The sequence below is a fragment of the Ranitomeya imitator genome, chromosome 2 (assembly GCF_032444005.1).
Source record: "Ranitomeya imitator isolate aRanImi1 chromosome 2, aRanImi1.pri, whole genome shotgun sequence".
Lineage (NCBI taxonomy): Eukaryota > Metazoa > Chordata > Amphibia > Anura > Dendrobatidae > Ranitomeya > Ranitomeya imitator.
In genome coordinates, this window is record NC_091283.1 from 767,995,701 (window position 1) to 768,023,583 (window position 27,883).

At 43.8% G+C, this 27,883-nt stretch overlaps 1 protein-coding gene across 4 annotated transcripts in view; it reads right to left on the reverse strand.

Annotated features, from left to right (window-relative positions):
- The window catches only part of LOC138665712 (solute carrier family 22 member 15-like), a 377,939-nt gene that overhangs the window by 288,943 nt on the left and 61,113 nt on the right, over nt 1-27,883 (reverse strand). For all 4 annotated transcript variants that reach the window (XM_069753451.1, XM_069753453.1, XM_069753452.1 and 1 more), the window contains exon 6: nt 11,630-11,851. In XM_069753451.1, the coding sequence (XP_069609552.1) occupies nt 11,630-11,851 (222 nt within the window). The remainder of the gene's footprint in view (nt 1-11,629; nt 11,852-27,883) is intronic.

The window sequence follows — 27,883 nt, forward strand, 5'->3', positions numbered from 1 at the left end:
AAAAATCGGGGCAATAAAAAAAAAAAGACTACCTGACTACTGAATCTGATTCTAGTTTGAGTGAAGGATTGGCCGCCTCCGCGAGCTCTTTGGAGCAATTACCGGCTGAAGTGGCGGGTGTTTCTGATGTGTCACTCCCTTTAGGGGAAGAATCCGGAGGGGCGGAAGGAAGAGGCACCGGGGGGTGGGCAGCGTAAAAGGAGACATGTTGCCTGGACACGGAGATATTCCCTGCCCCTCCGGAGGATGCAGTTATTAATTTGACTGATCATGTTTTAACCCTGGCCCATTTGTCGTTATCTAAAGGCCTGGGGTATAGTATCCCACAAGATTTCAACCTGAGTTTAAAATTGATTTGTTCAAATCTATTAGGAAAATTCATCTTTTTAAAGCATTCTCTAATAAAACAACTGGTAGTAATCTGTTGGAGGGCGAAAATCCATGTTCTATTGGCCCCTTAGGTTTCATGGCAGGGACAGGAGCTTTAGCCGATATGAGAGAAGATGCCAGACTATTACTGGAGTTGACAGATGATATTGTTGATCGTGGTTATACTGAGACAGTGAGCTCCTCTTAGAGGAGTATCGTCAAGTTATATGCCCCCCATTTCCCCAAGCAATTTGATCGATCTATTTGAGGCACAAGTAATTAAAGATGTTGAAGCCCTTGTATATCAAAGGGCACCTACTAATCTCACTATGGTAGAGAGGAAGGCTTTGCAGGAGATAAATGCTTGGGATGATACGATGAGAGCTGCCGATAAAGGGGAAAAATAGTGCTACTTCCCAGATCCTACTATATTTCTGAGGCTAAGAGACAATTGTCGTGTAATATACAGGCCTCTACAAAAAAATCCGTTACAGAAGGGTAAGAGCGAGTTGAGGACCTATTTGAGAAAGTATGTTGAATTGGGAGTTATTTTACAAAAGAGGGTAGAGAAGTTGCTGCCGGAGTTCCCAACCAGACCCCATTGGTACCACATCCCTAAAGTGCACAAGTCTTTGGATTGCCCCCCTGGGCGGCCAATCGTGTCTGGGTTAGGGTCGCTCACTGAGCCCCTATCCCAGTACATTGATTGGTTGTTACGCCCTATGCTGAAAGACATTCCGTCTTATTTGAAGGACAAATGCCTTTTTGAAAAGTATACAGAATTTCGGATGGCAAGAGAATTATTCCCTTACATCGGTAGATGTCGAGAGTTTGTATACGAGGATACCTCAAAAAATGGGAGTGGAGGCTATCGAACAGATTTTGGGTACCACAGAGAAAAGTCGACAATATGTTGGTTTTGTATGCGAGGATTTGGACTTTATTCTAACCCATAATGCGTTTACATTTTTGGATGAGTGGTACGTACAGGAAGTGGGTACTGCGATGGGGACTCCAGCAGCATGTACGTTCGCCAACTTATTTTTAGGCCTCTTCGAGGAGAAATACATTTATTCAGAGAGTAATAGATTTTTGCAGCATGTCAAATTATATCAAAGACATGTTGATGATATAGTTATTATTTGGGACGGGGCTATTGACATTTTCAATGATTTTGTATCATATCTAAATCAGAGTAATAAAATGAATATGGCATTCACATCGGTTTTTGGAGGGCAGCGGTTGGAGTTTTTAGACGTATTAGTAGAGATCAAAGGGGGTAGCATCTGCACGTCTCTCTATCGCAAGCCAGTAGCAACAAATACTATAATGCACTTTAATAGCTTTCACCCCATGCACATCAAGCAGGCTTTACCCTATAGTCAATTTCTTAGAGGGAGTAGGGTAAATAACACAGATGAAGGATTTCATAGACAGTCAATAGAAATGAAAGATTGATTTAAACAGAGAGGTTATACAGAGGGTCCATTACAGTCAGCGATGGAAAAAGTGGCGAAAGAAAGAAAGATTAGTTCTAGGGATATGACGCCAATCCAAGGGGTTGATAAAGGAAAGAGCTTTACCTTCTGCTTCAGGTACAGTACGATGGATCAGCAGATACGCCTGGCAATAAGAAAAAACTGGCACATTTTGGAGCGGGACAAGGAGCTGGCCGACATTATAGCAAGAGGCCCCTTGATAGCCAATAAGTGCAACGTGAGATTAAGGGAAAAATTGGTAAGGAATCATGTTGTGAAATCAAATAAAAATTAGTTGAATACCAGGATCCCGAAGGGTAATTTTAGGTGTGGACACTGCCCTTTTCGCAGCCAGCATGTCACCAAGCGGGTTTTACAAATGGGAGCAGTAGAACATATGGTTAACGATTTTATAACCTGTAAAATAGATCATGTGGTGTACGTAGTCTTTTGCCCCTGTAGATATTATTATATAGGGAAAACTATTCGTCCGATGTATGTCCGTTTTCGTGAACACTGTAAGTCCGTTGTGTCAGGGAAAGGTGTGCCACGCCTGATCTCTCATGTGAAGGAGAAACATGATTGCAATTCAGGGATACTCACTTTGCTGGGATTGAGAAAATCAGTCTGCCCATTCAAGGAGGGAATTTGGGTAATTTGCTCCTAAGATGTGAAGCGAGATGGACCATGCGCACTGGAGCAATGATAGGATAGGTATGTTGGTGTTCCTGTAGTATTCGCAGTAGTGGGTGCATAGTTGTAGTAGTGGTGACGTTATCACTTAGGTCATAGGTCCTTTGTTTGAGGAGTTGATTGGTGGCGCTCTTTGTGAATAATATATGGTTCTATTTTTGCAACAGAGACATATGCTTAATCAGGCTCGGACTGGCCCACCGGGGAACCGGAGTATCCTTCAGTGGGCCCTGGCACTGACACCTGCTGGCAGGGCCTCCCCCCGCTCCAGGGCCTCCCCCCGCTCCAGGGCCCCCTCCCCCGCCGCCCGCCTTGAATACTCACCCTGCCTGTTCCAGCGATGGTCTCGGTGTCTGCACTGCAGCTCGTCCTGAACGAGCTGTCACGTGACACCGTTCATTAAGATCATGAATATGCGCATATTCATGATCTTAATGAACGGTGTCACATGACCGCTAAAGCAGGAAGAAGGTGCTGCGCCGGCGCTGCCGCCTGGAGTCGGGCCAGAGCGCGAGGGATGTCGGCACGGCCGTGCAGTGGGACAGGTGAGTATGAGGGACGGAGGGACGGGGGAACGGGGGATGAAGGAGGACATAAGCCGGCGCGCCGAGCAGGAGCGGGAGCGGGTGTGAGATAAGCCTGCATACAGGGGGGAATATAAGCCATGCAGGGCGGAATATGAGCCATGCAGGGGGGAATATAAGCCTGCATACAGGGGGGAATATAAGCCATGCAGGGGGGAATACGAGCCATGCAGGGGGGAATATGAGCCATGCATACAGGGGGGACTATGAGCCATGCATACAGGGCGGACTATGAGCCATGCAGGGGGGAATATAAGCCATGCAGGGGGGAATATGAGCCATGCAGGGGGGAATATGAGCCATGCAGGGGGGAATATGAGCCATGCAGGGGGGAATATGAGCCATGCATACGGGGGGGAATATGAGCCATGCATACAGGGGGGAATATGAGCCATGCATACAGGGCGGACTATGAGCCATGTAGGGGGGACTATGAGCCATGCAGGGGGGACTATGAGCCATGCAGGGGGGACTATGAGCCATGCATACAGGGCGGACTATGAGCCATGCAGGGGGGACTATGAGCCATGTATACAGGGCGGAATATGAGCCTTGCATACAGGGGGGAATATAAGCCATGCATACAGGGGGGGGGTATGAGTCATGCATACAGGGGCGGACTATGAGCCATTCATACAGGGGGGAATATAAGCCATGCATACAGGGGGGGGATATGAGCCATGCATACGGGGGGTGGGATATGAGCCATGCATAGGTGGGGGGGAATATGAGCCATGCACACATGGGGAGATATGAGTCATGCATACAGGAGGGGGTAATATGAGCTATGTATATGGGATAGGAGGGAGATGAGAAATGCATACAGGAGGGGGGTCATTATACAGTATTGAGCATCATGTGTGGCCGTTATACAGTATGGAGCATCATGTGTGGCTAATGGACATTATACAGTATGGAGCATCATGTGTGGCCATTATACAGTATGGAGCATCATGTGTGGCCGTTACACAGTATGGAGCATCATGTGTGGCCATTATACAGTATGGCACATCATGTGTGGTGGCCGTTATACAGTATTGAGCATCATGTGTGGCCATTATACAGTATGAAGCATCATGTGTGGCCATTATACAGTATGGAGCATCATGTGTGGTCATTATACAGTATGGAGCATCATGTGTGGCCGTTATATAGTATGGAGCATCATGTGTGGCCAATGGACATTATACAGTATGGCACATCATGTGTGGCCATTATACAGTATGGAGCATCATGTGTGGCCGTTATACAGAATGGAGCATCATGTGTGGTCATTATACAGTATGCAGCATCATGTGTGGCCATTATACAGTATGGAGCATCATGTGTGGTGGCCGTTATACAGTATTGAGCATCATGTGTGGCCATTATACAGTATGGAGCACTGTGTGGCCATTATACAGTATTGAGCATCATGTGCGGTCATTATACAGTATGGAGCACTGTGTGGCCATATTTTTGTGTGCTTATAATTATTGTATATAAAACAGTGTGATCAGCAGTGCTAAATGGCTGCGGTTGGGACGTGGATATGGGTGTGACTAGTTGTGAAATGGGTCTGGTCAGAGGCGTGGCCTAAAATTTGCCGCGGCGCACTACGCGCGCCGCAAACTTAATACCTCCTTCCCTTCAAAAGTTGGGAGGTATGGTACCACATTTGCCAGATCACGGCAAGTGCCGCAAATCCCATAGGGAATGAATGAAACCAAACGCAATGTTGCCGTAAGTGATCCGTTACGTGGCAGATGCAGAAAAACTGCCGGATCTGCTGCAAAAGGCGACTTTCACATCAGCGATTCTTGCCAAAGTCACTGCCGATAGTGTCATACTCACCAATGGGGGAGGCAGCGCTAAAAGTGCCTAGGGCAGCAGAAACTCTAAATACGGCCCTGGGGGGCTACATTATATTCTGTGGGAGGAATGCATTATACTCAAGGTACTATATTATATTATGGGGGGCTACATCATACTATATAAGGGGTTACAGTATACTCTATGGGGGGCTGCATTATATTCTGTGGTGGGGCTGCATTATTCTCTCAGGGGACTACATAATATTATGGGGGCTACATCATTCTATATGAGGGGGCTACAGTATACTCTATGGGGGGGCTGCATAATATTCTGTGGTGGAACTGCATTCTCTCAGGGGACTACATTATATTCTGTGGTGGGTGGCATTATACTATATGAGGGGGCTGCATTATACCCTATGGGGTGCTACATTATATTCTATGGTGGGGACTGCGTCATACCTGAGAGGGTTGCATTATATTTTGTGGGGTGCTGCATTATATTCTATGAGAAGGGACTGCATTATATTTTATGAGGGGGCTACATTATATTCTGTGAGGGGGCTACCCCAACCCTTGCTACATTATTAAGACGTGAACTACATTATATTATACCCGGATATTAGCGCTTTTTACCGCACAATTGGTGGTCTTGTATCTATTTCTATGTAGCTACATAGTGGGCCCCAAGAATGATTTTCTCTGGTGGGCCCAAGGTGCTCCAGTCCGACGCTGTGCTTAATGCTCCAGCCAAAATCGTTTCTTAGATACTGCTGGTTATGTGTAATTTTGTTTTGTTTTTAATATGTGCAATTTTTAAATAGTGTATTTCTTAGTTTGTGGGAGGGGTTGGGTGGAGGGGTGTGTTATGGCCAGCACACTATTTCCGCCGCTCTGTCCTTGCACAAAGTGACCCATAGAAGCGCAAGCACAGCGCGAAACGGCCGTTGTCCTCCCCTGCTCACACGAGCTCCGGCTCCTACTCCCCCGGCCATGAATTTTATCTGAGGATGGAATAAAGTGTTATTTTTCTGAAACTCGGCGAGTGCCTTCTTATTTTTTCTTGCCCATGGATCGCAGAGATTAATAAATAGATCTCTTAGGCCCTATTCATATTGTGTTTCTGCAGTGTGTCCTAAGGTTCCTTCTCAATTCCCATAAATAAAGGCATTCAGACGAACACCAGATGAAGCCGCAGGCTACTGTGATACGACCAGAGTTGAAATTATCTCACTTTAGGCAGTTTTCTGAAAGCGGCTGTCTTTTTCAGATGGGCACAGGAGAGTAGTTTGTGACGTTCCTGCACATGCCTGAAAAGACAGACATTTTCAGAAAACAGTACAAACGGAGATCACAAACTCCTTACCTTTTATGGCCACCTATGGCTCCATCAGAGGTTCACCTGGATCCGTGTGTCAGATGGAAACTCCACACTTCTAACTTGTCAAATAGTTATGAACATTTTTGGGGCTGAGATAAAATTTTATTATCAGGGGGAAAACTTGCAGAAACGATTTATTTGCAAGTACACCAGTCTCATCAGGTCTCCGATCTATTAAATAATACTTGCACTTTGTATTGTGGAATCTGGTGAAAGAACAGCTCTCATTTTTATTAAGTCAAGTTGACCTAAATGTTCATATTTCAGAAGAAGCAGACCTCGGCCCGACATTTTGGGACTTAGTAATGTACCCTCGCGTTGATTTCAGACGCACATAATGCAGCCAACTCAGCACTAAGTACAACACACGGTGAATTGATGTCAGTTACTGTATAAAATGCTGCCAAACAGGCAACCCAACAGGTTATTAATTCCTGCCTCGTCTCTCGTCTTAGTCCCGAATGGCGGATGTAAGTGGCAGGATCTAGAGCTTGTCATACTAATAATATCACAAAGGCTTTTTATCGCATTTAATAACTCGGATGTATGTATTATTTCATTTTGCATCGGTCTCAGAGGCTGGGGAAAGTTTTCTCATTTACCACCAAAAAGCAGACTACAATTACTAAGCCTGTACGACAATACTCCGCACTGATAAAATTATTAAAACACATCCAGATTGCCTTTGTTATTTAAACACACTCCTCCAGCGCTCCCATTATATCCAGAGCAAGAATTGCTCACAAGTTATTATGATTAAAGGATTACAATCTCCAGGCTAAATGCAAAGATGGAAAATGCATCTTAAGTAGAAAGACAACTCTTCAGAGATAAATCTTGTCGTTCTAAATTACACGACTTGGCGATCCACAAGACACTGCACATTCTCGGTGTACTTTTCTTTTGCTGTGTAATTGGCATCATAATGAGCGCTTTGATGAAGAGCCGTTTGAATGAAAGTGTTGGTGACAGCTTCAATGGAAGCCTCCATTCTGCAGGACTCTGTGTCATTGTCCTCGCTGCCCTAATATGCCAACATGCTGATCTGCCACTTCTGATCTTCGTACGGAAACTCCAGCCCAGTTTATTGTGAATGCTCTCCATCCCACGGAATAGACTCTTTAAACACCAGATTTCGTAAAACACAAATTTGTTGACTTCACTGGAAATCTGCTCTTTGATTGCAAAGCCTTTTTTTAAACTTAAGTATTCTCTTTTATTATTTACTCGGCAGTTGAAGTTGTAGGCAACATGGACTTAGAAATGAGCCTGCTAAGAAGTCCAGTGTTGTTAAAAGATTCTCTGCTCATCTGCACTCTCCCATATGGCATCGACATTCTCCCCATGCTGTGTCTCTGCAGCTACATTTCATTATTTTCACCTATGTTAGTGCTCACAGAGAGCCAGGTGAGACAGCACATCACAAGACTGGAAGGAAAGGGGAAAGGGGGTAGTGACAACTGCATGGAGGAAATGGGAGTCAAAGGACATGGTAGTCAAAGGATATGGTAGGGCTCAGTTGAGATTAAAAGCATAAAAAAAAATTATTAGACCATCCTAGAAACCGTAGTAGTGAACAACCTAAGAATTTAGTCGTTCGACCCAAGTGGCAATGATATGAAACGTATAGGATGTGTATTATGATGGGTGTAGGATGCGTTCACCATTATAGTTCTATAGGGATACCTTATTAAAGGTTTGTGTTTAATCTCAGCGTAGCCGGCAGTGCCAAGTATTCACACACCAGACTGTTCACCTACGCCGCTCAAGTTGTGCTGTGTGATGGTCTAGAGAGACAGCAAGCTGAAGAATATTTTTATGTTTCAAGGTTAACGGATTATTCCCAAAATTGTAAGTTATCGCTTATTCATAGAATAGGAAACAAACTTTTCGTTCGCCAGGGGATCCACCCGATGGGACACTCATTCATCCTGAGAACAGAATCTGGATTCTTGAATCAAAGGGCGGCTTTCTCCTGCATTTCCATAAACAAAGCGGTGGTCCGCATCAGTCAACAGATTTCATTTCTTGGGGGTCTCAAGAGGTCCTAGGAGTTGGCGCCCGTTAAAATTCCCAGGGATGGTAGTACTTGGGCGGGTGAAGCAGCTCCAACCATCACATTAGCGGGGAGAGAATTACCTGTTTGACCACATATAGCAGGATAATTTTCAAGTTGATAATTTATTACGGCACCTGAGTGATGGTACAAGTATTCAAATGGCCCCTGGAAGATAAAAAGGTTCCTCACCCCTTAATCATTATTTTGGGAAAACGCTATGCGGATGGACTGCAGAGTTCAAGGAAACCACATTTAGCTAATCAGATGTAATGATCAGGTCCATTTTTTAAAGGGGCATTCTTTACTGTGTATATAAGAAAAGTGCACTTAAAAAGTGAGTGAAGTATAAAGCTTTGCTTTCCAGCAGCGACCTTAAAATTGATATGCAAGTCTGCATCTATAAGTGATATTAACGGGCTCATTATATTCCTCTCAGTTCTAGATACTCGGTCCCTTAGTTGAGACTCATTAGGGCAGAGCTGTGATCTGCAACTTTAGCTCATCTACAAGGTCTATATGAAGTCCATGGACATCCCCGGTCTCACCACTGTTCAGGCTGCTGCTCTTCTTCGCCCTCAAACTCTTCCTCATCTGATAGACTTGTATTATATACGTCAGTCAATCAAATTCCCATTGCAAGAAAAACTGATTCGTATTACATGAAGAGCAGAATCATTTTTTTAATGAATTTTTTTTAGATATATTTAAAGGGACACTGTCACCTGAATTTGGAGGGAACAATCATCAGCCATGGAGGCGGGGTTTTTGGGTTTTTGATTCACCCTTTCCTTACCCGCTGGCTGCATGCTGGCTGCAATATTGGATTGAAGTTCATTCTCTGTCCTCCATAGTACATGCCTGCACAAGGTAATCTTGCCTTGCGCAGGCGTGTACTATGAAGGACAGAGAATGAACTTCAATCCAATATTGCAGCCAGAATGCAGCCAGCGGGTAAGGAAAGGGTGAATCAAAAACCCAAAAACCCCACCTCCATGGCTGAAGATTGTTCCCTCCAAATTCAGGTGATAGTGTCCCTTTAAAAAAAAAATTTAAAGAAAAGTGTTTCAATTGATTGAAAAATATATTCCATAGTGCCTTGCTTCACCACCCTCCGACACAAAAAAATGTAAAAAATCGTAAAATGATACATGAGCTGACTTTTGTCATTTTATGCTGCTCTTCACTTTTTAAAAAATAGCATAAAAAATATTGAAAAGGCAGGAGGTGTAAAAGCTAACGTCTTTCCTAGATGTGCCAAATTTATCAAACAATACAACGTGATAAATTTGGTGTAAAAAACGGCATTGCAGCCACAAGCAAATGTGAGCATAAGAATGGGCAAGGAAATATGAAATGTACAAATATACTGTGTACACAATTTATGGTGAAAGTATTGTCGGGATCCATAGGAAGCTAGTGCAAGCACAATGCCTTACAGTCGAGTAGATGGTCTTGTGTCATACACCCCTCCATCAGTCAACATTTTCAAGATGGGGCTGTCCTTGGAGAAGACCAAGATGACAAGTAGGCGGCACGTCACCGTACTACAGAACAGCAGGGGCAGCACGGTGGCTCAGTGGTTAGCACTGTTGCTGAGGTCCTGGGTTAAAATCCCACCAAGGACAACATCTACAAGGAGTTTGTATCTTCTCCCCATGTTCTGTGGGTTTCCTCCCGGACATATTGATAGGGAATGGAGATTGTGAGCTCCAATAAGGACAGCGATGTATGTGAAACGCTGTGGAAGATGATAGCGCTAAGTAACCATAATAAGTAATGACATCGAAAAGCTATATAATAATAAGTCACGTGAATCCCCCACTCCCACGCTTTGGTCACATAGCATATAAAAGTGGCCATCCCTAATAAAATGAGCTATAATCAATAATCCGCAGTGCTACTAATCCGTGACCTCAATCTATAAGGGCCTCCTTTCCAATTTATAAGAAGTAGATGGGGCAAGGCGGAAGCAGCGCATTAAACCCTTGTGTCAATTATTTCTTCATACAGATCTGCATCTATGGGATTGCTCCTTCATATAAAAGTGTATTCTCTTAAACAGCCATTCAAATTGCTTATTCTTGTGCACAGATCTTATACTTGGCATCCCAGTCACATCCAACCCCCTGATATAGTTACACAACCTAGCCGGTCATTGTGTCCTCATCAATAGGATTGCTGAGCGTTTGGTACTCTGTTATAGACTATATTATATCTTCCCTGCGTTGCAATCATTTACAGTTTATGTTCCTTCTCTTACCACGATCTCATAGCGAACGGCTCCGACGGCTTCAGGTATCGGCTAAACAATACGACATAATTCACAGCTTTAATCTAAGCTTAGGATATAAAAGAAGAGAAAAGGGAGCATCTAGCGCGGTCATTACATAGTGTCAACAACCAGCGATAAGAACCATTAATAAAATGCCCTACTTAATGCAGGAGGGGGAAAAAAACAAGCGGAAAATAATAGCTTCCATGAAATTAAATACCTGGCTTTCATTTTATTGACCCTTAAATACCATCCTTGCCCTCCAGGCACGCGTCGGCAATGACCGCTACATCTTCCGCGTCGCTTAAGGGGTTAAAAATCCAATTAAGCTGCCCCTATTAGGCCAAATTATCCAGTATTGTCACAGTAATAATTAACCGCAATGAACGCAAGATGTAAAATAGCCTCGATACATCACTGACTACGCAGCTATAACTCATGGAGAAGAGATCCAATACCAATAGCATATTTTACGAGGCCCAAATGAGCAATATCGGCATCTGCTTCATTTTTTTTTCCTGAATTTTCTCAAATTAAGAAATTAACTTTTTTTTTTTGGCTTCAAATTAAAACAAGAAAAAAAAAACAATTACGCTGATAGCGTGTACCGGTAAAAGGCTTTAGTGAAGTAAGATGATCTGCATCATTGAAGACGTACGCCTCAGCCTCCTGTAATAGTAAATCAGTTCATTTTTTTCTTCCCAGAACAATTAAACGCTTTTAGAGAGGGAAGAAAAAAAAAAATCTAATTTGTGAACAAAGTCAGGAGGCAGAAAATTCACAAAAATTGCCGAGCTAGAGAAGCGGGCAGGACTCGGTGCAGGCGCACGCTGATCCTTTTGTTTGACGTGAAGCTTTTATGCCCATTAGACATGCCGGCTAAGAAGTTAACCTAGTGTAAATCCTGCAAGATGAGACAAAAACTTATTGAAATTCATTAAACAGAACAAAGGCTTCATCTGCAAATGCAGTTTAAGGCACAAAATAAAGTTCATCCTACCAGATATACATCAAGATGAGTGTCCTCCAGAGAAGCACGCCATGTCTCACCAACGCAAAGACGCCGTGCGCCGGGTCACCAGATCCTGAAGTTGCGTTGCATTGTTTTAATTTCACTGAAGGATTTTCCTTGCCATTAGCACAAGCTATACGGCGTAATACGGCCTCTGCTTCCACCGTGTGACCACGCGAGTACAGCCATCTTGGGGATTCAGGGAGCAAACTAAGAACAGAAAAGGATAAAACAAAACAAATGCAACGCCTGTTATCATAAAAGTATACAACACAAGGTACAACAAAGTAGGCATAGGATACGGCGAGCAGAGCACAGAATTATAGGGGTTGTCCACTACTCGGACAACTTCTTCTCAATCACCATGTTCCAATCCCACCTTATAAAAGAACAACAGCAATACTCCCCTCCTGCCGTATCAGCAGTGTCGGCACTGGCTCTTCTACGGCCCTGCAGCCAATCATCAACTGGTCCACTTTCCCCTCTTTCGGATAAATCAGACATCAAGTGCAAGTGCGAGCAGCCACACCTCGGACTTCTTCCGGATGTGTGACTTCTGAAGGAAAGGAGACTGAAGCAGTCGCTGATCGGAGAGCCAGTACCGACACTGCTGAAATGGCGCCCAACCCGTCACTGCTGGAATGGCGCTCGCACTGGGAGGTGAAGAACTATTATTTTATTAGTTGGGGACTTGGTGATTGAAATGGGGCTGTCCAAGTAGTGGACAGCCCTGTTAAAGGGACACTGTCACCTGGATTTGGAGGGAACAATCTTCAGCCATGGAGGCGGGGTTTTGGGGTTTTTGATTCACCCTTTCCTTACCCGCTGGCTGCATGCTGGCTGCAATAATGGATTGAAGTTCATTCTCTGTCCTCCGTAGTACATGCCTGCACAAGGTGCAATCTTGCCTTGCGCAGGCGTGTACTATGGAGGACAGAGAATGAACTTCAATCCAATATTGCAGCCAGCGGGTAAGGAAAGGGTGAATCAAAAACCCCAAAACCCCGCCTCCATGGCTGAAGATTGTTCCCTCCAAATCCAGGTGACAGTGTCCCTTTAAGCAAAAACAAGGAAAAACAAACTAAGCACTTACAAAGACCACTGTAGTGAAGCAAAATTAAAAAGGATCCACTGAAGACATGAAAGGTATCAGTATCGGATGTATTATTCTTAAGTGTCCCATACTGGGAAAACTCCTTTAAAGCCAAAAAGCAAAATTTCTCTGTGAAGTTACTCAAAAGAAATCTGTTATCAAGGTCAGACCCACACTCCAAAAAGCATATAAGGTTAGAAGATATAAAATGTGTCAATGGTTTTACATTTCAATATGTTGTAAAATTCCCCAAAAATTAACATTCATTCATAAACAAATTAGGCGCTGTGGTGCAGTGACCCATGTTACAACCAGGGGGCGCTGTGTGTGCACTTCAGGATGCGCTTGGAGGCATAATTATGATGGTGAATTAGGGAATGGCATTATTGCAAATGGCCGGTATGTGTCGCAGAGGTACTCTGCGCTGTAAGCTCAAAATGATATAGTTATGCTGGGACTTATAGTTCCACAAGTTTTTGTAGTGTTTACTTATACGAGGGGCTTATAGGGTTAGCTGGTGAGCTGAGCGGGACTGGCTAACCACACGCACCACCCACCTATAGGGGTGGTAACAGCTATATGTGACCAGGGTTTGGTCACATGGGTCAGAGTGTGAGTTCCTATATAGCCTGTGTGTTGGAATGTCCTGGAGTGGACTGGATTCCTGGAAGCACACGGTGAGACCATGGACTGAAGGCCTGTGTGTTGGAAGTGTCTGGGACTGGACTTCCTGAATAGCGCACGGAGAGGCTGTAACTGCAGAGCCTGGGACAGCTACTGTGTTGGGGAAGCTACAGTTCCTACTGCAGGTCTTGACTATCTGAAGTGCCCTGGTCACAGGGACGGTGACCCCAGTGAAGCAGCTTTCCCCTGCGAACCAGCACTGACAGGAGTCAATGTGTGGAGAAAGAGCCCCTATAAAGTAGAGACGTTACGGGGGCAGAGACGTTACAGGCAGAGACGTATCTGCATTTGGAACAGACTATCAGTCAGTGGTTAATGTGTTCCGTTGATGTATATAATGAACTGCTTGTTACACGGTTTATGAAGTTTAATAGACCAGATAGACCGTTTATGTGGAGAAATCGTGCCAGAGTGCTTTAATTCCCGTTGCCAAGCGAGTTTCCCCAGCTCACTCAGGTAGCGTTATCGCACAGTGCTAAGTGGTTTGGTTGAAAAAGAGCACTTAAAGGGGTTGTCCACTAGTAGGATAACCCCTTCTCATTCCTCATGATTGGCCACGATAAAATTAAAAAGCTTATATTCACCTACCATGCCGGCGCCGTTCCAGCGGTGTCTGCACATGCGGTGGTTATGACACAAGAGCCCGGTGCCCAATCAGAACTGGCATCAGTGTCCCCGCCTTCCTTCAAATTGAACATGAAGAGAGAGTCAGATCAGATGCAACCTGGACTCCCTCCCTTCATGTTCGATTTGTCCGAAGGTGGAGATAGTGACTCCAGCGGTGATTGGGCACCGTGGTCGTTTCATACAATCGCCTGACAGCCCTGTGTCCTCTGGGTGCCCATACCACAGGAACAGTGCTGGCACGAGAGGAGAATATAGGCTTTTTTAGATTATCAGGGCCAAATCTGGGGAATGAGAAGGGGTTGTCCAGGTAGGTTTCCCTCCTAACACTACCCTCTTTAGCTTGATTGATATCTTACTGTTTATTAGACATCAGGTGCCAGCCAAGAAAATCAGCACTTGGCATTGTTTTATTCATAGGAAAATCAATGAATTAATTTCTTAGGAAAGCAGCAGCAGATAGAAGATGTAAAAGGTGTCAATGAATTTACATTTTCAAGATCCACATGCCTATAAATGCGGTTTGGAGTGAGGCCTGTTAATCTTACTGAAATAATCTCTTCAATGTAACGTTAAAGTACATTTAAAGCGATTGGGACAGGCACTGTTCAACAATGCAGTTTCCTCTCATATCTTTTTTTCCCTTAGTGAATCCCGGCAGTTGCAATCGCAGAGTATTTAGATGCAGCTTTCAGGTGACAGCTTTTGTGTCTCGTTGGCAAAAGACTTCAAATAAACCCCGTATAGTCTGAGGCCATACTCACGATCATTCCATCTGTTCCCTATCTTTTACTAACAAACAGGACTTTTACCAAAAAGTAGGGAACATAAATGGCACCATGGCTACACGGTCAGGCTTCACATGGATAGTTTGTAGTCCGATACCAAGGAGATGCAAACATCTGCACAGAAGTCAGATGATGGAGCCATGAGAAGGGTTGTTCTTGGATTTTTTTTTTTTTATTGCCACATATAAAATATCAAAGAATAATAAATAGTGGGAAAATCGAACAATGACAAATACCTAACCAAGTCCTTAAGATTTCAAATTTCTAAAAGTATTTTTAGCTTTTTTTATTATCACAATAAAATGCTATTTTTAGTATAATTCTGGTGTCCCATAATCTGAGAGGCGTAGAATGGTATAGTTTTTTCCTTCGATGCAGCACTTTTTGGAGTGTATGTGAAATATTGATGACTCGTTTCAATTTTTTTTTTATTTGGGAAAGCAAAATGAGCAGAAAAAACCCCCCAAAAAACAGCAATTCTGACATTTGATTTTTAACCCCTTCATGACCCAGCCTATTTTGACCTTAAAGACCTTGCCGTTTTTTGCAATTCTGACCAGTGTCCCTTTATGAGGTAATAACTCAGGAACGCTTCAACGGATCTTAGCGGTTCTGAGACTGTTTTTTCGTGACATATTGGGCTTCATGTTAGTGGTAAATTTAGGTCAATAAATTCTGCGTTTATTTGTGATAAAAATGGAAATTTGGCGAAAATTTAGAAAATTTCGCAATTTTCACATTTTGAATTTTTATTCTGTTAAACCAGAGAGATATGTGACACAAAATAGTTAATAAATAACATTTCCCACATGTTTACTTTACATCAGCACAATTTTGGAAACAAAATTTTTTTTTGTTAGGAAGTTATAAGGGTTAAAATTTGACCAGCGATTTGTCATTTTTACAACGAAATTTACAAAACCATTTTTTTAGGGACCACCTCACATTTGAAGTCAGTTCGAGGGGTCTATACGGCTGAAAATACCCAAAAGTGACACCATTCTAAAAACTGCACCCCTCAAGGTACTCAAAACCACATTCAAGAAGTTTATTAACCCTTCAGGTGCTTCACAGCAACAGAAGCAACATGGAAGGAAAAAATGAACATTTAACTTTTTAGTCACAAAAATTATCTTTTAGCAACAATTTTTTTATTTTCCCAATGGTAAAAGAAGAAACTGAACCACGAAAGTTGTTGTCCAATTTGTCCTGAGTACGCTGATACCTCATATGTGGGGGTAAACCACTGTTTGGGCGCACGGCAGGGCTTGGAAGGGAAGGAGCGCCATTTGACTTTTTGAATCAAAAATTGGCTCCACTCTTTAGCGGACACCATGTCACGTTTGGAGAGCACCCGTGTGCCTAAAAATTGGAGCTCCCCCACAAGTGACCCCATTTTGGAAACTAGACGCCCCAAGGAACTTATCTAGATGCATAGTGAGCACTTTGAACCCCCAGGTGCTTCACAAATTGATCCGTAAAAATGAAAAAGTACTTTTTTTTCACAAAAAAATTCTTTTAGCCTCAATTTTTTCATTTTCACATGGGCAACAGGATAAAATGGATCCTAAAATGTGTTGGGCAATTTCTCCTGAGTACACCAATACCTCACATGTGGGGGTAAACCACTGTTTGGGCACATGGTAAGGCTCGGAAGGGAAGGCGCGCCATTTGACTTTTTGAATGGAAAATTAGCTCCAATTGTTAGCGGACACCATGTCGCGTTTGGAGAGCCCCTGTGTGCCTAAACATTGGAGCTCCCCCACAAGTGACCCCATTTTGGAAACTAGACCCCCCAAGGAACTTATCTAGATGCATATTGAGCACTTTAAACCCCCAGGTGCTTCACAGAAGTTTATAACGCAGAGCCATGAAAATAAAAAATAATTTTTCTTTCCTCAAAAATGATTTTTTAGCCTGGAATTTCCTATTTTGCCAAGGATAATAGGAGAAATTGGACCCCAAATATTGTTGTCCAGTTTGTCCTGAGTACGCTGATACCCCATATGTGGGGGTAAACCACTGTTTGGGCGCACGGCAGGGCTCGGAAGGGATGGCACGCCATTTGGCTTTTTAAATGGAAAATTAGCTCCAATCATTAGCGGACACCATGTCACGTTTGGAGAGCCCGTGTGCCTAAACATTGGAGATCCCCCCACAAATGACCCCATTTTGGAAACTAGACCCCCAAAGGAACTAATCTAGATGTGTGGTGAGGACTTTGAACCCCCAAGTGCTTCACAGAAATTTATAACGCAGAGCCATGAAAATAAAAAAAAAAAATTATTTTCTCAAAAATGATCTTTTAGCCTGCAATTTTTTATTTTCCCAAGGGTAACAGGAGAAATTTGACCCCAAAAGTTGTTATCCAGTTTCTCCTGAGTACGGTGATACCCCATATGTGGGGGTAAACTACTGTTTGGGCACATGCCGGGGCTCGGAATTGAAGTAGTGACGTTTTGAAATGCAGACTTTGATGGAATGCTCTGCGGGCGTCACGTTGCGTTTGCAGAGCCCCTGATGTGCCTAAACAGTAGAAACCCCCCACAAGTGACCCCATTTTGGAAACTAGACCCCGAAAGGAACTTATCTAGATGTGTGGTGAGCACTTTGAACCCCCAAGTGCTTCATAGAAGTTTATAATGCAGAGCCGTGAAAATAATAAATACGTTTTCTTTCCTCAAAAATAATTATTTAGCCCAGAATTTTTTAATTTTCCCAAGGGTAACAGAAGAAATTTGACCCCAATATTTGTTGTCCAGTTTCTCCGGAGTACGGTGATACCCCATATGTGGGGGTAAACCACTGTTTGGGCACACGTTGGGGCTCGGAAGTGAAGTAGTGACGTTTTGAAATGCAGACTTTGATGGAATGCTCTGCGGGCGTCACGTTGCGTTTGCAGAGCCTCTGATGTGCCTAAACAGTAGAAACCCCCCACAAGTGACCCCATTTTAGAAACTAGACCCCCCAAGGAACTTATCTAGATATGTGGTGAGCACTTTGAACCCCCAAGTGCTTCACAGACGTTTACAACGCAGAGCCGTGAAAATAAAAAATCATTTTTCTTTACTCAGAAATGATGTTTTAGCAAGCATTTTTTTAGATTCACAAGGGTAACAGGAGAAATTGGACCCCAGTAATTCTTGCGCAGTTTATCCTGAGTACACTGATACCACATATGTGGGGGTAAACCACTGTTTGGGCACACGTCAGGGCTCGGAAGTGAGGGAGCACCATTTGACTTTTTGAATACGAGATTGGCTGGAATCAATGGTGGCGCCATGTTGCGTTTAGAGACCCCTGATGTGCCTAAACAGTGGTAACCCCTCAATTCTAACTCCAACACTAACCCCAACACACCCCTAACCCTAATCCCAACTGTAGCCATAACCCTAATCACAACCCTAACCACAACCCTAATTCCAACCCTAACCCTAAGGCTATGTGCCCACGTTGCGGATTCGTGTGAGATATTTCCGCACCATTTTTGAAAAATCCGCGGGTAAAAGGCACTGCGTTTTACCTGCGGATTTTCCGCGGATTTCCAGTGTTTTTTGTGCGGATTTCACCTGCGGATTCCTATTGAGGAACAGGTGTAAAACGCCGCGGAATCCGCACAAAGAATTGACATGCTGCGGAAAATACAACACAGCGTTTCCGCGCGGTATTTTCTGCACCATGGGCACAGCGGATTTGGTTTTTCATATGTTTACATGGTACTGTAAACCTGATGGAATACTGCTGCCAATCCGCAGCGGCCAATCCGCAGCCAAATCCGCACCGTGTGCACATAGCCTAATTCTAAAGGTATGTGCACACGCTGCGGAAAACGCTGCGGATCCGCAGCAGTTTACCATGAGTTTACAGTTCAATGTAAACCTATGGGAAACAAAAATCGCTGTACACATGCTGCAGAAAAACTGCACGGAAACGCAGCGGTTTACATTACGCAGCATGTCACTTTGTGCGGATTCCGCAGCGGTTTTACAACTGCTCAAATAGAAAATCGCAATTGTAAAACCGCAGTGAAATGCGCAGAAAAAAACGCGGTAAATCCGCCATAAATCCGCAGCGGTTTAGCACTGCGGATTTATCAAATCCGCAGCGGAAAAATCCACAGAGGACCAGAATACGTGTGCACATACCGAAACCCTATCCCTAGCCCTAACCCTAGCCCTAATCCTAGCCCTACCCCTAACCCTACCCCTAACCTAACATTAGTGGAAAAAATAAATTTCTTTATTTTTTTTATTGTCCCTACCTATGGGGGTGACAAAGGGGGGGGTTCATTTATTATTTTTTTTATTTTGATCACTGAGATATAATCTATCTCAGTGATCAAAATGCACTTTGAAACGAATCTGCCGGCCGGCAGATTCGGCGGGCGCACTGCGCATGCGCCCGCCATTTTGGAAGATGGCGGCGCCCAGGGAGAAGACGGACGGGACCCCGGCAGGATCGGTAAGTATGATAAAGTGGGGGGGGACCACGGGGGGGGGATCGGAGCACGGGGGGGGAATCGGAGCGCGGCAGGCGTGGAATGGAGCACGGGGGGCGTGGAACGGAGCACGGGGGGCTGGAACGGAGCACGGGGGGATGGAACGGAGCACGGGGGGGTGGAACGGAATGCAGGGGGGGTGATTGGAGCACGGGGGGGTGATTGGAGCACGTGGGGAGCGGACAAGAGCACGGGGGGGAGCGGAGCACTGGATGGAGGGGAGCCGGAGAAGTGTACCGGCCAGATCGGGGGGCTGGGTGGCGATCGGTGGGGTGGGGTGGGGGCACATTAGTATTTCCAGCCATGGCCGATGATATTGCAGCATCGGCCATGGCTGGATTGTAATATTTCACCCGTTATAATAGGTGAAATATTACAAATCGCTCTGATTGGCAGTTTCACTTTCAACAGCCAATCAGAGCGATCGTAGCCACGAGGGGGTGAAGCCACCCCCCCTGGGCTAAACTACCACTCCCCCTGTCCCTGCAGATCGGGTGAAATGGGAGTTAACCCTTTCACCGGATCTGCAGGGACGCGATCTTTCCATGATGCCACATAGGCGTCATGGGTCAGATTGGCACCGACTTTCATGACGCCTACTGTCATGATCCCAATGGCAGGGGATCACAAAAGGACAAGCACAAAAAACAAAACGAGCTCTAGGGTGATGGAAACTGAGCTGACCGCGATCCTGAACCTAATCACACAACTAGCAGTAGCCGGGGAACGTGCCTACGATGATTCCTAGACGTCTCGCGCCAGCCGAAGGATTAACTTCCCCTATTAGAAGAAACACAGACCTCTCTTGCCTCCAGAGAAACACCCCACAGAAATAGCAGCCCCTCACATGTAATGACGGTGAAATGAGAGGAAAGCACATACGTAGTTATGAAAACAGATTCAGCAAAATGAGGCCCGCTAAAGCTAGATAGCAGAGGATACAAAAGTGAACTGCGCGGTCAGCGAAAAACCCTACAAAAAACCATCCTGAAATTACTTGAACTCATGTGCCAACTCATAGAACATGAGGAGTAATATCAGCCCACTAGAGCAACCAGCAACAAGGAATCACATATCTGCAAGCTGGACTAAGACAAAAATTAAGCAAAACGTGGAACAGGAAAATCAAAAACTTAGCTTGTCCTGAAGATTACAGAAGCGGAAAGCAGAGGTAACAAGACACACTGATTACATTGATAGCCGGCGAGGAAATGACAAGAAAGCCAGGTTAAATAGGAAACTCCCATATCCTGATAGAACAGGTGGACACCAGAGACCGCAGAGAACACAAGTCACCCAGTACCATCTGTAACCACCAGAGGGAGCCCAAAAACAGAATCCACAACAGCCTACGTGGCGTCATGGGTCGGGAAGGGGTTAATTTTATTGTTTGTCTGATTTTTGGTGACATTTGGAGATCTTCCTTCCTGCTAATACATATGTGGGCATGTTAGCAGCGATATACAGACCTGTAGTCACAGGTTTCATATTTTACAGCATTCGCTGCGTGGCATAAATGACATGAATATTTCATGGTTGGGGTAGAATGTGATCATTTGATCTCTTCTACAAACCCCTGTAGTATTTCTGTATTGACGTGTATTAGGTTAGAGGTTAGCCTGTTCTGTATCGACACGTATCCGATCAAAGCCTAGCCGTAATTTCAGACCTCTTTTCAGAATAAGTTGAGGAATATGCCATTTCTGGCCGTGATTTAGGACTTGTATCCTGCACCTTTCAGCACGGTCCCTTCCATCTTCAGTGGTCTTGGAGGTAATAGGGGGAGACTAATTGCTACGTCGTCTCCTATATACAACACACAGATATGAGGGATTCCTGCTCTCCCGTCTTTATGACCATTTTCTCAAAAGCAGCTACAGCATGGAGGATGTCAGAGAGGTACGAAGGTGCTCAACTACGAATCCAACTCTGGGGCAAGATAATATTCCAGCTGTAAAGCAGCACCAGGATCATTCTGTGGCTTTCACTCTTCAGCCTCTTCAGTCTCCCTCTCCCTTCTCCATAGGCAGCTGTAATCTGACACTTCAGTGAGCTGTCAGTGAGAAAAAGAGGAGTTTTGGAGATGGACCTTTAAAGGGAATCCAACCTGTCATCAGGCTTTGATTTTGTAATCTGAGAGCAGTATCAGGTAGGAGAAGAGGCCCTGATTCCAGTGAGGTGTTACTTACTGTGTTTTCCGGTTTCATTACAATCACTGTTTTATCAGCAGGAGTTTATCACTACAGGACCAAGTGTCTCCTTTCTCCTAGTCCAATCACACCCCCAGCTGTGATTATCAGCTTTCTGTCAATATACAGTGTACACAAGAAGGTGCGAGTGGGGTTATACAGGGCTCAACATTCTGTGCTCTGCTAGATCAGCAGCAGAGAAAACTGTGATTCTGTCATAACTGCTGCACCTAGTCAAACTACCATAAGTGACATCACTGGAATCAGAATTTCTGTCTCGAAATCAAGGTGCTGTCAGATTACATAGCAAAAACCTGCTGACACGTTGCCTTTAAGGGGACAACGAAGCATAGATCTGTAATTAGATACAAGATAACAATTCTTAGATTTTCTTGCAAAGTTTCTGGCAACAACAGTGATCATTTAAGTCATGTCTTAGACAATGCCTAATAGGCTCATGCCCATAGAAGAACTTGGGCCTTTATAAACTCCCTGGCGACAGCTATGGCAGAATGCCATCCACAAGGGCTGCAAATTTAAAGTAGATAACACTCAATTTCCTGTCAATCTTGTTCCAACACTGCCTGGGTCCGCTGTCAGGATACGTGGGCATTCTGTAAGTTTAAAAAAGAAAACAGGATTTGACAACCGCTTTTCATGACAAGTCAAGTACCATATTTTGAGGATTATAAGAAGCACCCCATATTTTGAGATGAAAAATAGGAGAAAAAAAAAACACCCTTTTTTTAATAAAATGGTGGTGCTTGTTATAATCCATGCAACTTATTGCTTACTGGGGGTGGTGGCCGTGGTGAGGCGGGGTCCCAGGGTCGCTGCTGGAGGAGGCAAGAGTGGAGCGTTGTTGTAGGCCATGGGATGGAATGAGGGGGGTGTTCGGTGATGCGGGGGCTCTGCCGTCATTTTGTGAAAGCCCAGAGCTCCAGCACTTACATGGTTTACTATGCGGTCGACTCTGGGAAAAGGGCTGCTGGGGGCATCGCATGCGCAGATGGAGATCTATACGGTAATATAGGTTAATGGCTTGTTGGAGGAGGTGGGATTGTAGGGTTCACAGAGTTTAATTGTTTTAGTGAGTGATGAAAGCAGCGCACAGGAAAAGATCATATTTAAAAAAGGTGTTAAATGAGGTGGTGATGAACAAATAAGACCGGTATGGACTTAAAGGGAAACGGTCATGTATAATGCCAGTAACCTACAGATATATCGTTAATCTGTAGGTTAATCGTTTTACATAGAGTCATGGCCGAATTTGCTGGCATCCTTGAAATTTTTCCAGAAAATTAAGCATTTCTGCCAGAAAATTATTACAATTACACAGTTTGTGATACACATGTTTATTTCCTTTGTGTGCATTGGAACAACACACAAAAAAAATAAAGGAAAAAAAAGGCAAATTGGACATTTTGGGGAAAACAACTTTGTTTCAAGCATGTGATGTTCGTTCAGACGGTGGCAAGTAACATGTGTGGGCAATATGAAAATCACAACTGAAACCAGATATAAAGGGGAGACACGTTGAATCAGTCTTTGTATTGCTAGTCTGTGTGTGCCACATTAAGCATGGGAAACAGAAAAAGGAGAAGAGAACGGTCTGAGGACTTAAGAACCAAGATTGTTGAAAAATATCAACAAACTCAAGGTTAAAGGCCAACTCCAAAGATCTTGATGTTCCTTTGTACACGGTGCACAAACTAATAAAGAAGTTTCCAACCTATGGCACTGTAGATAATCTCCCTGGACGTGGAAAATTGATGAAAGATTGCAATGCAGGACAGTATGGATAATGACTAGGCATCCTCAACCAAGTTTCAAAGAAATTGAAGATGCCCTGCAGGCTTATGGTGCATCAGTGTCAGTGCAAACTATTCCTCAACATTTGAATGAAATGAAAACACTATGGCAGGAGACCTGGGAGTTCCCATTGGTGACACAGACATAAAAAACCTAGAGGGTAGTTTGCCAAATTGTACACGAATAAACAAAAATCCTTCTGGGAAAGCATCTTATAGACACATGAGAAAAGATCGGGATATAAGAGAATGAGGCCTACAAAGAAAAGAAAACAGTACCTACAGTCATATATGGTGGAGGATCAAAGAGGTTTTGGGGTTGTTTTGCTGTCTCTGGCACTGGTGCCTTGAATATCTGCAAGGCATCATGAAATCTGAAGATTTTGTCGCAATGTAGTGCCCAGTGTCAAAAAGCTGGGTTTGCATCATAGGTCATGGATCTTCCAGCAGGACAATGACGCCAAACATACTTCAGGAAACACCAAGAAATGGATGCAAACAAAGTGCTGGAGAGTTCTAAAGTGAATAGAGTAACAAAGTAAAGTAGATAGCATTTAAAGTGTCTCAAAGTATGATTATCTCATCCAGATAAAAAGTAAAAATTTAATTAGTACCTTATTTAAAAGTTAACAAAACAGAGTTTCCAGTCACAAACAAATAGTGATAACAGAGTAATACCATCTACTCAAAAGGTAAAGTATTCATGTAGACACAAAAGCAAGATACCACATGAGTACCCAGGGATTTATTTTATAGAGTTTGGGTTATTTATACAAAGCAAGATGGGAGAGAGTCCGAAAAAAGGGCCTAATCCTGTTTTTATTCCCTAATGACACGACTGCCTTGCCGCGGAGAGGTTGATGCATGCAAGTTTATGGCACCCCCGTTCACCATCGTCTCGTCCTAGTTCGTCCTGTGTGGCTCGGAGTACTAAATGCCCCCCTCACTAAAGGAGGAGATACTCCAACAAATAAATACATATATTATATATAGACATACGCACACGCACACACACACACACACACACAATAGCACAGTGATCTATGTCAATACATTCAGTAAAGAGGGATCCCAATAAATCCTTGTACAGATATCACATACTGGTGTACATTACGTAAAGTGCTAGTAGTGCTAACGTGATTTAGATGGAATACAATAGATTTAGTTTTACAATTAACAACTGCACCATGTCAGTAAATAAAAACATAGGAAATGCCCGAAATCGCTGCTGGTCACCAAGGGTAAAAAAAAAAAACCCACATAGCTAACAGTTCAGCGTGACCTCAACAAGTCTCCCCATCCTCTTATGGTTCATCAGGAGGTATTGGAAAAGTGGCTTTTCAGAAAGTAGATAGACTGCTGTAGATTCACACAGCCATGATGAGTCTGGATCTAAATGCCATTGAATACCTGTGTAGGGATCTTAAAATTGCTGATGGGAGACCTGGAGCAATTTGCAAAAGAAGAGTGATCCAAAATTCCAGTTGAGTGGTGTAAGAACCTTGTTAATGGTTATAGGAAGCGATTGATTGCAGTTATTTATTCCAAAGGTTGTACAACCCAACATTCGGTTGAGGGTGCCAACAATGTTGCCCGACACATTTTTGGGCTTGTGAGAAATTAACCCCTTTACCCCCAAGGGTGGTTTGCACGTTAATGACCAGGCCAATTTTTACAATTCTGACCACTGTCCCTTTATGAGGTTATAACTCCGAAACGCTTCAACGGATCCTGGTGATTCTGACATTGTTTTCTCGTGACATATTGTACTTCATGATAGTGGTAAAATTTCTTTGATAGTACCTGCGTTTATTTGTGAAAAAAACGGAAATTTGGCGAAAATTTTGAAAATTTCGCAATTTTCAAACTTTGAATTTTTATGCAATTAAATCACAGAGATATGTCACACAAAATACTTAATAAGTAACATTTCCCACATGTCTCCTTTACATCAGCATAATTTTGGAACCAATTTTTTTTTTTGTTAGGGAGTTATAAGGGTTAAAAGTTGACCAGCAATTTCTCATTTTTACAACACCATTTTTTTTTAGGGACCACGTCTCATTTGAAGTCATTTTGAGGGGTCTATATGATAGAAAATGCCCAAGTGTGACACCATTCTAAAAACTGCACCCCTCAAGGTGCTCAAAACCACATTCAAGAAGTTTATTAACCCTTCAGGTGTTTAATAGGAATTTTTGGAATGTTTAAATAAAAATGAACATTTAACTTTTTTACACAAAAAATTTACTTCAGCTCCAATTTGTTTTATTTTACCAAGGGTAACAGGAGAAATTGGACCCAAAAAGTTGTTGTCCAATTTGTCCTGAGTACGCTGATACCCCATATGTGGCAGTAAACCACTGTTTGGGCGCATGGGAGAGCTCGGAAGGGAAGGAGCGCTATTTGACTTTTCAATGCAAAATTGACAGGAATTGAGATGGGACGCCATGTTGCGTTTGGAGAGCCACTGATGTGCCTAAACATTGAAACCCCCCACAAGTGACACCATTTTGGAAAGTAGACCCCCTAAGGAACTTATCTGGATGTGTGGTGAGCACTTTGACCCACCAAGTGCTTCACAGAAGTTTATAATGCAGAACCGTAAAAATAAAAAATCATATTTTTTCACAAAAATTATATTTTTGCCCCCAATTTTTTATTTTTCCAAGGGTAAGAGAAGAAATTGGACCTCAAAAGTTGTTGTCCAATTTGTCCTGAGTACGCTGATACCCCATATGTGGCAGTAAACCACTGTTTGGGCGCATGGGAGAGCTCGGAAGGGAAGGAGCGCAGTTTGACTTTTCAATGCAAAATTGACAGAAATTGAGATGGGACGCCATGTTGCGTTTGGAGAGCCACTGATGTGCCTAAACATTGAAACCCCCCACAAGTGACACCATTTTGGAAAGTAGACCCCCTAAGGAACTTATCTGGATGTGTGGTGAGCACTTTGACCCACCAAGGGCTTCACAGAAGTTTATAATGCAGAGCCATAAAAATAAAACAAAATTTTTTTCCCACAAAAATTTTTTTTTAGCCCCCAGTTTTGTATTTTCCCTAGGGTAACAGGAGAAATTGGACCCCAAAAGTTGTTGTCCAATTTGTCCTGAGTACGCTGATACCCCATATGTGGGGGGGAACCACCGTTTGGGCGCATGGGAGGGTTCGGAAGGGAAGGAGCACCATTTGGAATGCAGACTTAGATGGAATGGTCTGCAGGCGTCACATTGCGTTTGCAGAGCCCCTAATGTACCTAAACAGTAGAAACCCCCCACAAGTGACACCATTTTGGAAAGTAGACCCCCTAAGGAACTCATCTTGATGTGTTGTGAGAGCTTTGAACCCCCAAGTATTTCACTACAGTTTATAACGCAGAGCCATGCAAATAAAAAATATTTTTTTTTCCACAAAAATTATATTTTAGCCCCCAGTTTTGTATTTTTCCAAGGTTAGCAGGAGAAATTGGACCCTAAATGTTGTTGTCCAATTTGTCCTGAGTACGCTGATACCCGATATGTGGGGGGGAACCACCGTTTGGGCGCATGGGAGGGCTCGGAAGGGAAGGAGCATCATTTGGAATGCAGACTTAGATGGATTGGTCTGCAGGCGTCACATTGCGTTTGCAGAGCCCCTAATGTACCTAAACAGTAGAAACCCCCCACAAGTGACCCCATATTGGAAACTAGACCCCTCAATGAACTTATCTAGATGTGTTGTGAGAACTTTGAACCCCCAAGTGTTTCACTACAGTTTATAACGCAGAGCCGTGAAAATAAAAAATCTTTTTGTTTTCCCACAAAAATTATTTTTTAGCCCCCAGTTTTGTATTTTCCCAAGGGTAACAGGAGAAATTGGTCCACAAAAGTTGTTGTCCAATTTGTCCTGAGTACGCTGATACCCCATATGTTGGGGTAAACCCCTGTTTGGGCACACAGGAGAGCTCGGAAGGGAAGGAGCACTGTTTTACTTTTTCAACGCAGAATTGGCTGGAATTGAGATCGGACGCCATGTCGTGTTTGGAGAGCCCCTGATGTGCCGAAACAGTGGAAACCCCCCAATTATAACTGAAACCCTAATCTAAACACACCCCTAACCCTAATTCCAACGGTAACCCTAACCACACCTCTAACCCTGACACACCCCTAACCCTAATCCCAACCCTATTCCCAACTGTAAATGTAATCTAAACCCTAACCCTAACTTTAGCCCCAACCCTAACTGTAGCCCCAACCCTAACCCTAGCCCTAACCCTAACCCTAGCCCTAACCCTAACCCTAGCCCTAACCCTAGCCCTAACCCTAGCCCTAACCCTAGCCCTAACCCTAACCCTAGCCCTAGCCCTAACCCTAGCCCTAACCCTAGCCCTAGCCCTAACCCTAGCCCTAACCCTAGCCCTAACCCTAACCCTAACCCTAGCCCTAGCCCTAACCCTAGCCCTAACCCTAGCCCTAACCCTAGCCCTAGCCCTAACCCTAGCCCTAACCCTAGCCCTAATGGGAAAATGGAAATAAATACATTTTTTTTTATTTTTCCCTAACTAAGGGGGTGATGA